Genomic DNA, 10,318 nt, shown 5'->3' with positions numbered 1-10,318 from the left:
TCTCCTTGTGAGATAAGTGAAAGAACAGGTGGAGTTCATAGTCCTTCTGTAAAACGTTTGATTATAGACCGGGGCTCATCTGGACACGCCAAAGGGTCGGAGGGTCGTAGATAAGGACCAGAGCCAAGGTTCCTGATCTGTGTCCCTGTGGATCAACAGGCCTGAGTTCACTTATCCAGGATATCTCCTCCTTAGCAAGTAGCACACAACACAGGTAGTACAAATAAAACTGAAATATTTGCACAGGCCCCCGGCTGCTGGAGAGGAGTCGCCTGATCCCCCCACCCCCTCACCCCCTCACCCACTCACCCACACACACACACAGCTCTGCAGCATGTCAGTTCAGTTATTTGTGGCAAATCATTTATTATTATTCATCTAAAGCTTTGGAACAGTACAAAAATAAGCACATCAACAAAACTGCTATCACAAAAATACTATTTATATACATTTAAAAAATTCATTTCCCCAGCAGAGGAAGAAGAAATGTTTGTTTTCAGCAGCAGAGGGCCGGCGTGGAAACCTGTCGAGGAGAACATGAAAACATAAATGAATGTTTGTTTAAAACCAGACCTGGATGTTTTCTGGATGTTCTTATTTAGTTTTTGTTTTTACAAAACTAAAAATAAATAAAATGGCTGCTCCCTAAAACTCAGTCAGTGATGTGTTGTCATTGTGAGACATGTGATACTGACCTGAAGCTCCCATCACTGCCAGTGAATCACGACAGGTGAGGTTTTCCCACTGGTACGGGTACGGTGGTCAGAACCTGGTTCTGGAAAACAAATCTCTGGATGCGTTCAAAGACCCACAGAAAGATGAGGAGGACGCTGACGTACTGGATCCAGGCGAACTTGATGGTTTCCCAGAAACCGGGGCGATAGGTGGAGGGAACGTTAAGGAGGAAACGATGAAGAAAAGTTCACAGCAAACAAAGAAACGTCCTCAGTGTCTTTGAATTTGTTGAAACATTGAGAAACGACAGAAGGAACACGCCCCATTATTATAACACAATACTCAAAGACTGGGAAATAATTATTTAAACAGTGAAGGAACTACACATCCCATAAACCATTGCAAATGATCTGACTTCCAGCTGCTTCTTCTTGAATTTAACCTTGTTGTTAATATAGTGTTGTAACATACTACACAATAAATACACACACACACTTGTCGGAGGATATCTAATGACTTCCACTGGGTACCGGATCTCTGCATTGAGCTCAAAGGGAGAACCAGCAGCTCGTCCCACCGTCCACACCGGCATGGGACAGGACAGCACCGTGGTCACTGTGGCAGAGAAAAGAAACAGATGGAGACTGGGGTCGTTTGTGCTGCGGATGAGATAAGCTGCAGGTTTTCATCTGGCTTTATTAACAGCCATAAAAAAAAATAAAAGCAAACACAAAAAAAGTCAGTCATTGTCAACTCACAGTTTCTCTGCTGGTATCTCCTGATGATGTCATCGAGGTCATACGCGCTCGCAAAGGGGCTGGAGCCGTCGATCACGGACACCTGAGCGTCAATAAAAACCAAACAAACGTGACAGAGAACTTTCACAAGACTTCACAGATCAGCTGTTCTTCCACGTCTGCCTTCAAGGAGAGTATGTGTAATATACCATTATCAAATATTTGTACTGGGATTGTCAGGAAATTAAAGAGCAAAGGAACTAGATGATAGTAGATGATATCTGGTTTGAGTACATGAAGCCAACCTCAGGCTTTATAATAAGTAAGTACAAATATATGAATGAGTTACGGTGGAGGGAAGGCTGGGTGTGTCAGAAGAATCATTAATGGAGGTCCGCTCTACTTTCATTTACTCTGGTGGAAGAGCAGGAAACGAGAGTGAAGCCGACAACATTGAGATAGTGAGCGTGCGTCCTCTCTCACATTGTAAATGTTGTACAGTCCTCGGTGAGGCAGGGGCGTCCTCTGCTGCAGCCTCAGGTCTCCGCTGATGAACAGCTTCGCTCCAGGGACAGAGGACGAGTGCTGCACATAGACCAGGCTCTGCATCACCACCGTGGACATCCGCTGAGACCACACCGAGAAAAAAAACATGCCGGGCTTCATTGGAACATTGACTTTGTATTAGTTGGAGCTGTGTCCTCCCAGACTGTGTGTGTGTCGGTGGACAGACGGTGTGAAACATACAAAGAGCTGGTAGCTGAAGGTGAGCAGCAGCTGGACACTGTGCACCTGCTCCTCTGCTTTCAGGGGCAGCTGCAGTTTAAAGGTCAGGAGGTCAAACTTCCCGTCCTGGTTTGTGTCCTCCTCTCTCACCTGCAGGAGGTGAAACAGCAGCATGTGATGAGTTGGATCAGAATCTACAGGAGGACAAACCACAGGACATACAGGACACAGAGGACACAGAAGACACACAGGACACAGAGGACACACAGGACACACTGAGCTGCCTTACAGAGACGCCAGGGATCCGGAGGTTGGTCCCCAGCATGTTGTTCAGGTGGGGGAAGGTGCTCCAGGCCACGTAGTCTCCCTGAGGACCGGTAGCCGCCACCAGCAGAGCCTGGTACTGGTACCGAACCACCGGCTGTTCCTCATAGCTGCTCATTTTAATCCAGAACCCTAAACACAGATCAACACAGCGGTGGAACACAAGCTTGCACGTGAATGAAGAGGCTTTGACACGGATCAGTGTTGTACCTTGGCTCCTGTAAGCAACCAGCAGAGGAGCGATGTAGGTGAGGCCCAGAACCACGAGGAGGAAGAGGGAGGCTTTGGTACAGACACTCGTCTTGTACCGAATCAAAGCCGGATGAGAATAAACCTCGTAGAAAGCCATGAGCGACGGTGGAGACAACGGTGTCAGCCGGCGAGCTAGCTAACGACCCGGCTAGCACAGCTAGCACCTGTGCTAACTGAGGGTGTGGAGGAGAAACCAGAGCAAACACAACAAACCGAGCGTCGTTCACTAACATCCACCTGTTCGAGTCCGACGTTCGATCCCCGCACACAGAGCTAGCGCGCTAACATGCTGCTAGCATTAGCCTCCTAGCACCAAGCGCCGCCATGTTGAGTTGCGTTCAGCGTCTCTCGGTTGCCATGGAGAGACGGACGTGCTGCGTTCAAGGAACCTAGGATTCAGGGGTTTGGTCACGGAAAAACTCCACTTAAAGACCCTCAATGAGCTTATTTTGAGATGTTCAGATTCGTCATCGAGAAGAAAACAGATGCGAACCAACTGTATTTGTGTTTTCTTTGCATGTAACCTCCAGAACTGGTGAATTATCAGACATTTTGTCAATGTTTTGTCGTCAGTTTAGTTCTTTTCACCAAATGTAAGGAGAGGACAGAAAACTGTGGCCCGCAAACGCCCCTGACCCCTGATGGCTGTCTTTGTGTTTATTTTAAATAGAAGACATGTTGATAATGAATTGTATATGTATGTTATTTATGATATAAGTACATTATGTGTTCGTCCAGGCTGGAAAGTAAAGGTGACGTCAGGTCTTTGTGACGACCTGCCTGAGGAGAAAGGGCTGAGAGACTCAGTGACGTATTTTACATGTGACGTCTTTTTACTGTCATATTACTGCTTTTATCTTGTTGTTTGGACGAGCTCGCGAGCGCCCCCTGCACAACCCGGAAGAAATCCTGGCAGCGGCCAGAGTGACTGACGGACAATTTCCGGGAGCACGTGAACGCAGCTCGGCACCGCGCCTCGGTCAGGTAGTGACGTCACCTCCCGGCCGGACGCACAGCTGATGCGTGACGTTTTGTTTTGGTCGCTTTTCTCCGGGACGTTAGAAACCGACGGCTCCCGCACATCTCCGGCCTCCCCCCGCATCTCCGTCTCCTCCATCACGCGTCAGTGCGGGGCCGCAGCAAACATGAAATGGATGTTTAAAGAGGATCATTCCCTCGGTAACGCGCTTTGGATTGTTATGAAACCAGAGGATGTTTTTGTCATGTCATGCACCTTCCTCCTCCTCTCCTCCTCTTCCTCATTCTTCCTCTTCCTCTCCTCCTCTTCCTCCTCTCCTCCTCCTCAGTTCATCGTGTCTCGCCTCCTCATTCTCCTCCTGCTCACCTGCTGCATGCTGCTGCAACACTGAGCTGCTAATATCCGAAGCTACAGCAGCTAACGGTGCATGACTAGCATCACATGTTAAAAACCACCGATGTCATGGTGACGCATCACAGGCAGTCAGCTGATCAAAGCCGCACAGCTGTAGTTCACACAGCAGCACCGGAGAGAGGTCAGAGAGCAGATAACACCTCGGAGAAGAAAATCCACAATTCAAAACAACACCACAAACAAATAAGAAAACTTGACGATTAAAAAAAAACACAACGACCAATAGTTTTCTCTGTTTCAGTTGTGTTTTGGGATTTGCACTTCAGGGCCACCGTACTTTAGACATTTAGGAATGTAGCTGTTGGTTTGTATAAAATGTTCTTTTTAATCATTAGTCGTTGTTGAGCTTTTTGCTTCCCACGGTTCAGTATCGTCTGGAAACGATATCAAGAGGAACCGATATCAAGAGGAAACGATATCAAGAGGAACCGATAATCGGTGAACGTGAACTATTGACGCTGAACTGAAAAGTGTTAATAATGTTACTCTCAGAGCTTTTAACACGTTCCACCACCGTGAATATTCAAAGTGTTCAGGGAGGAATATGAGCTGATGTGAATCTTGGTTTGAGTTCAGGGTAAAGTGACGTCTCTGCTGGTTTCATTGTCTCTTCAGGTTCAGATAAAATCAAGTGTCCTAAAAAAAGATGAAGACAGAAAAGAGATATGTTTGTAGAAGTGGGTCTCATATCTCTGATCGTCCATCCCCCTCTGCTCCCACTGAGACACACTGTCACATGTTCTGTAATAAGTGGTGAATGTTTATCAGTAAAGTTTATGTGTCTAGAGTCACTTTGACCTGATGTGTCGCTGAGTTCATCCAGGAATCAGAATCAGAAAAGCTTTAATTACATGTTTTGGTGTTGTTGGTGCGTGTCAGACATCTCTAAATAGAAGATAAGAAAATCAAGTATTAACATTTAACAATATAAATTTAAAAATATATACACAGTATGTTTTAATGGTAAAAAATAATAAATAAGAGCAGCACAGCTGAGTAGTACAATGAGCAAGTGTTCACAGTATGCAGAGTATTTCCAATATGCAAGTATATAGCTGAGCGTTAATGTAACGCATAGAGCTCACAGGACCAGGAGAGGCAGCGAGGGGAGGAGGGGAGGAGGGGAGGAGGGGAGGAGGGGAGGAGATAAGGAGGTGAGGAGACTCCCAAGAGATGTCGCTCATCCCTGTAATCTCTGACTTCCTGTTTGTTGTCTGTCTCTCCCTCAGAGCACCGATGTGTGGAGTCGGCCAAAATACGCAACAAATATCCCGACAGAGTACCGGTGAGTGTGTGTGTGTGTGTGTGTGTGTGAGAGAGAGAGAGAGAGAGACTGTGTGGGGGGGTACTGATGGAGTGAGTGACAGGAAGTGTAGAGATAAGGAGAGAGTGACTGGGTGAGTCTTGATTGACAAGTGCTGGGACCGACTCAGGTCGTCAGTCTGTCTCTGACCTTTAGAGACTGTCCTCGCTCACAGACAAACCACCTGGAGGAGGAGACACAGAAAGGGAAGTTCATAAAGTTGTAAAGAAACGTCCCTCAGCTGCTTAAAGTGTAGACAGATGTTGAACTGCACGTAGACGTTGACCTCAGGACACAGTCTCATTGTGGACAACTTTTAAACCGAGGAAATACAAACCCAGGCTTTTGTGTGGACGACAATACCTGTGAAGTTCCTTTCTTCTCCTGTTAAAAGAAACGACTGCAGAGAGAAAGACGACACAAATCCAACGTCCTCCTTTTTGTAAAACGAGAGGAAGGTAGAGCTTCTAAAAAAAAACCTTATTCAACCCAAATCATCAGGTTCTTTTGTGACAAAAGCTGCGCAAATTAATATTTAATTTGAGCAATGGATCGAATGACTGTAATGTGAGACGGGTCATTCGGGAGGAAGGTCTGAGACACGTGTCTTCAGCCTTTTGTCAAAGTGAACACGAATGTGTCCTGAGCCACGAGTTTCACACTTCTCACTGTTTCACATTTGCAAACGAACACAGTCTGGACGTGTTCTGGATCTTCTCCTGCAGCCTCTAGTAAAACATCTGGAACCTTCTCAGTGAGCGAGTGGGCGTGTCTCTGAGGTTTCTAACACGTGACGGACGTGAAACTGAAGAACACAAACATCTCAGGATGAAGAAGAGGAGCCGTAGAAGACGAAGACGTCCACTTGGACAGACGAGGAGGTTCCAGATGTTTTGGTGATGAGGGCCGACGCCGTGTGGACGAGCTGTAAACAACAACACTGATCTTTACACAGTTTAGACGTCATGTCCCGCCTCCTGCTGCTCTACAGGCTCCACCCCTCACCTGAACGTCCCCACATGTTCCTGTTGTTGTGAACGAGTTGACAATCTGCTACACACACTGACTACACAACATGTCTACACAACATGTCTACACAACATGTCTACACAACATGTCTACACAACATGTCTACACAACATGTCTACACAACATGACTACACAACATGTCCACACAACATGTCTACACAACATGTCTACACATCATGTCTACACAACATGTCTACACAACATGACTACACAACATGTCCAGAGCTCATGTGTGAAAACAGCGACAGCTCATCAGACTTGTGTATATAAACTTGTGTGTTGTTCGTTTGGAGTCGACATCTGATGGATTCAGCGTGTTGACATTTGATTGGCTGCTGATTGAGTCCGAATGTGCTGCTGAAGAAAACATGTGATGTGGAACACGTTTCATGAGGAAACAGCATGTATGACGTGTTCCAGCAGTGAAGTGAAAAGAACCTGTGTGTTGTGTGTCTGCGTGTGTCCTGCAGGTGATCGTGGAGAAGGTCTCCGGCTCTCAGATCGTGGACATCGATAAGAGGAAGTACCTGGTGCCCTCTGACATCACAGTGGCCCAGTTCATGTGGATCATCAGGAAACGCATCCAGCTGCCTTCAGAGAAAGCCATCTTCCTCTTCGTCGACAAAACCGTGCCCCAGTCCAGGTGAGAGCGACGCCACCCTCCAGACTTCGCTGCTTCAGGTTACATCATGTGAAGAGTTTGTTTCCTCCTGCTTCAGTTAACGTGGCTCAATGTGAGCAACACATTTATCCCTGAGCTGTGAAATTATTGGTTCAGGTTGCGGAGGCCCAGCCGCTGATGGGATATGTAGTCCCTCCTGGTTCGGCGTGCCCAGTAAACCTCCTACAGAAGCGTTCAGTCGGAGCTCGTGACCACAGGTGAACGCAGATTGACGATAAATCAAAAGCTTCGTCTGGAGGCTCAGCTCCTCCGATCGACCCTGTAGGAAACGTTCCCTTTTATCCACTGAGTTTGTTTACATCGGGAATTTATTTTTTTAAACCAAATATCAGCTTCAGTTTAACCCAGTGTTTGTGTTTACTGAGTATATACAACAACTACTACTACTACTACTACTACTACTACCAGGCGGACTTAAAGTGTCCAGTGACAGCGGACGTCCCATTCATCTGTTCATGTGTTCATCTGTGATTTTATCGTGTGAGAAATCCATCCCCCTGTGAACGAGGACGAGGACACACCTGCACTGTCCATTAACTGCAGACAAAACCCTTCAGCTGATCTGTCGTCTGCTGAAACACCAGAGCGACGCGGTGAATCGGAGGAATCTGACCTGCTTCCCACAGTCGTGTTGATAATTCACCGCTGAGACACGTCACGGCTGTGATGTTAGCGTGTTCAGAATCACATACTGGAGCTGAGGCTGACTCACGATTGGCCAAGTGCTTGTATGGGCGGGACCTCGATACAGACCGTGGTATATCACTGTGACCTGTGACCTGTGACCTTTGACCACACAAATATAATCAGTTCATGTGTGTGTGTGTGTGTGTGTGTGTGTGTCTGTGTGTGTGTGTGTGTGTGTGTGATCTAATCAGTGGTTTGTGTTGTGTGTTGCAGTCTGACGATGGGCCAACTCTACGACAAGGAGAAGGACGAGGACGGTTTCCTGTACGTGGCCTACAGCGGAGAGAACACCTTTGGTTACGAGGCCTTTCACACAACACGTGGTTAATGCTCAACTGAACACGTCTCACACACACACACACACACACACACACACGATGACACGCACCACCATTCTACAATAAACAAACACGTCATTTTTTCGATCAATTTAATGGTTTAACTGTTTAAAGGAGAGAAATATCTTTAACACTGCCATGAAATAAAATGATCACCACACACAATGAGCACATCACTTCTCATTCGTTTACTTAACGTCATCAGTGTCCAGATAAAAACACGTACATGCGTCATTACACACGACACGATCATGCTTCCGTTTATTTCTGTGCAGTTTTATTGTCTCCCAGAGAAATCCTGTAATCACGTAGTCAATCAGAATCATTAATCTCATTATGGATGTGTTTATATGTCATATCATGTATTAAGACTTAGCTATGTAAGTTAACTCGACACGCACACTCCAGCGCCACAGTTAGCAACCAGAGCGACCATACGCATGTGACAGGGGGCGGAGCAGGCTGCTGGGGTGTTGAGTGAGGGGGCGGGGCTGTGACGTGGCAAGGCGGCAGCGGGTGTAGAGCGTGTGTTCCGCTCAGGGCCTGGGGACCAGCACCAGTCCCTGGGGTGTTGCTAACATTAAACTCCACCCAGGATTCAGACCCGTGACGCCAACGTGAACCTGAGGGAACTGCTAATGAACTCCCAACGCTCTGCTCACAGTTTGTTTATACGTTTCTTCTTCACGGGACGAAGTGAAAATCTGATGCATGTTCTGTATAAAAGCTTGAAGAGTTTTCTGTTGTTGCATTAATGGAGTTAAAGGTTCGTGGCGTGTTACACCAGGTACAGAGTATTTAGAAGACGGTGTGATCGCGGTCTAATACGTTGAAAACAGATCTTTTCTCACTTGAAATCACGTCGGTCGTCCAGTAACTCACTGTGTTGCACTGGAAGAGAATCAGAACTGTTTACACCCCACTGAGACACAAACATGGGGGCAGCTGCGTGTTTCCTGAGCTGTGACACACACACACACATCAAACAGGTGCATGACAACAACATCACGAGCTTCGTTTTCCTGGGACTTTTACAAGATACACAATATTTAACCCTGTCGCTGCAAAGTTTAAAGTTTAACATGTCGGTGAACAAGATCACCGGAGGCAGATTTATCCTGCGCAGAGTTCAAATCGCATAAAAACACACGACCACGTCCAGTATTTGAAGAGCAGAGCTGCTCGGGTCTTTGGCTGCTCAGACGTCCGAGAGGTGAAATCAGAAACGATGGTTCCTCTCTCCGCTCCGATGAATCTGTCGCCTGTGTTCTGCCTGCAGCTGAAGCTTTTGGTGCTGAATCAGAGCGACACACCTGCTGTTTCCACACGGCTGATTCGAGGCTTTTCAACATGCTCTGTAGAAGTGTAATATAATGATGGAGGATTGTTTTATTTCATCTGTGTTGTATGATCGTTAAATATATTTAAAAAGAAAACTTAGTGGAGTTTTAGATATTTGAAAAAGGTGAGGCAGCTGGAAGACCTGACCAATAAAACTCAATATAAAATCAAATGTGTCTGATGTTCCAACATCTTTATTTCTTCTATTGTTCAAAATTAAAGGGACCAAGTGCAGTTTTTGACCACTAGTAGTGCTAAAGAGCGTTTTTCTTTTGTATCGCACTTATTAACACGATGTACGTTTGTGCCAATCATTCATTTCCTGTTCCGTCGATCAACATTAACCCGACCCTGACTGTCCTGAAGCTCACAACGGCACACACAGGTCACACCGGGTCTAAACCATTTCTAACACAAACCAGATCCAAACCAGTTTCAAACCATTTCAAACCCAACAGAAGTGGGTTAGGGTGAGAACAAGCAACTTATTACAACTTGTTTTTTGAAGATCAGTCCACTACGGTCCAGTAGTAATAAGATGAGAACGTGTGTAAAGACTGCAGCTGTTTAACGACAGTGAGCATTAAACTGCTGCGTATTCAAGAGTCTGCTGAGCTGAAGCTGTGACTCAACAGATCCTCAGTCCCTGTGTTAACCTGGAGGCTTCATGAAGTAGAGAGAGTTTCTTTCTAACTGATTTCCTGCCTGCAGTCACACGTCCTGCTGTGTTTTCAGCTGCAGTCACAACACGTTAACCGCACAATGAAAACAAAGCTATCGTCCGAGGACAGCGATCAACGGTCATCGACCCCCGAGAACAGCGTGACAGCG

General features: G+C 46.4%; 2 protein-coding genes across 3 annotated transcripts; one reads left to right on the top strand and one right to left on the bottom strand.

The window, feature by feature from the left end:
* Nucleotides 1-337: 337 nt before the first annotated feature.
* On the bottom strand, nt 338-3,354 carry tmem231 (transmembrane protein 231). Its single transcript, XM_020106156.2, has 8 exons — nt 2,673-3,354; nt 2,428-2,594; nt 2,160-2,288; nt 1,896-2,039; nt 1,434-1,515; nt 1,185-1,290; nt 696-884; nt 338-523 (listed from the first exon to the last, which is right to left on the bottom strand). The coding sequence occupies exons 1-7, from the start codon at nt 2,809-2,811 to the stop codon at nt 722-724; spliced, it is 930 nt and encodes a 309-aa protein (XP_019961715.1). The 5' UTR covers nt 2,812-3,354; the 3' UTR covers nt 338-523; nt 696-721.
* Nucleotides 3,355-3,733: 379 nt separating this feature from the next.
* Nucleotides 3,734-9,659, top strand: gabarapl2 (GABA(A) receptor-associated protein like 2). Of its 2 annotated transcripts, none has more exons than XM_020106157.2 (4): nt 3,734-3,893; nt 5,337-5,392; nt 6,910-7,082; nt 8,022-9,659. In XM_020106157.2, the coding sequence occupies exons 1-4, from the start codon at nt 3,734-3,736 to the stop codon at nt 8,134-8,136; spliced, it is 504 nt and encodes a 167-aa protein (XP_019961716.1). In that variant the 3' UTR covers nt 8,137-9,659. The 2 variants fall into 2 exon arrangements, with proteins under 2 accessions (XP_019961716.1, XP_069385277.1); XM_069529176.1 differs by lacking the exon at nt 3,734-3,893 and adding an exon at nt 4,043-4,228.
* Nucleotides 9,660-10,318: the final 659 nt, after the last annotated feature.

Source organism: Paralichthys olivaceus, chromosome 7 (genome assembly GCF_024713975.1).
Source record: "Paralichthys olivaceus isolate ysfri-2021 chromosome 7, ASM2471397v2, whole genome shotgun sequence".
Taxonomy (NCBI): Eukaryota; Metazoa; Chordata; class Actinopteri; order Pleuronectiformes; family Paralichthyidae; genus Paralichthys; species Paralichthys olivaceus.
This window is presented reverse-complemented; position numbering and strand designations above follow the sequence as displayed.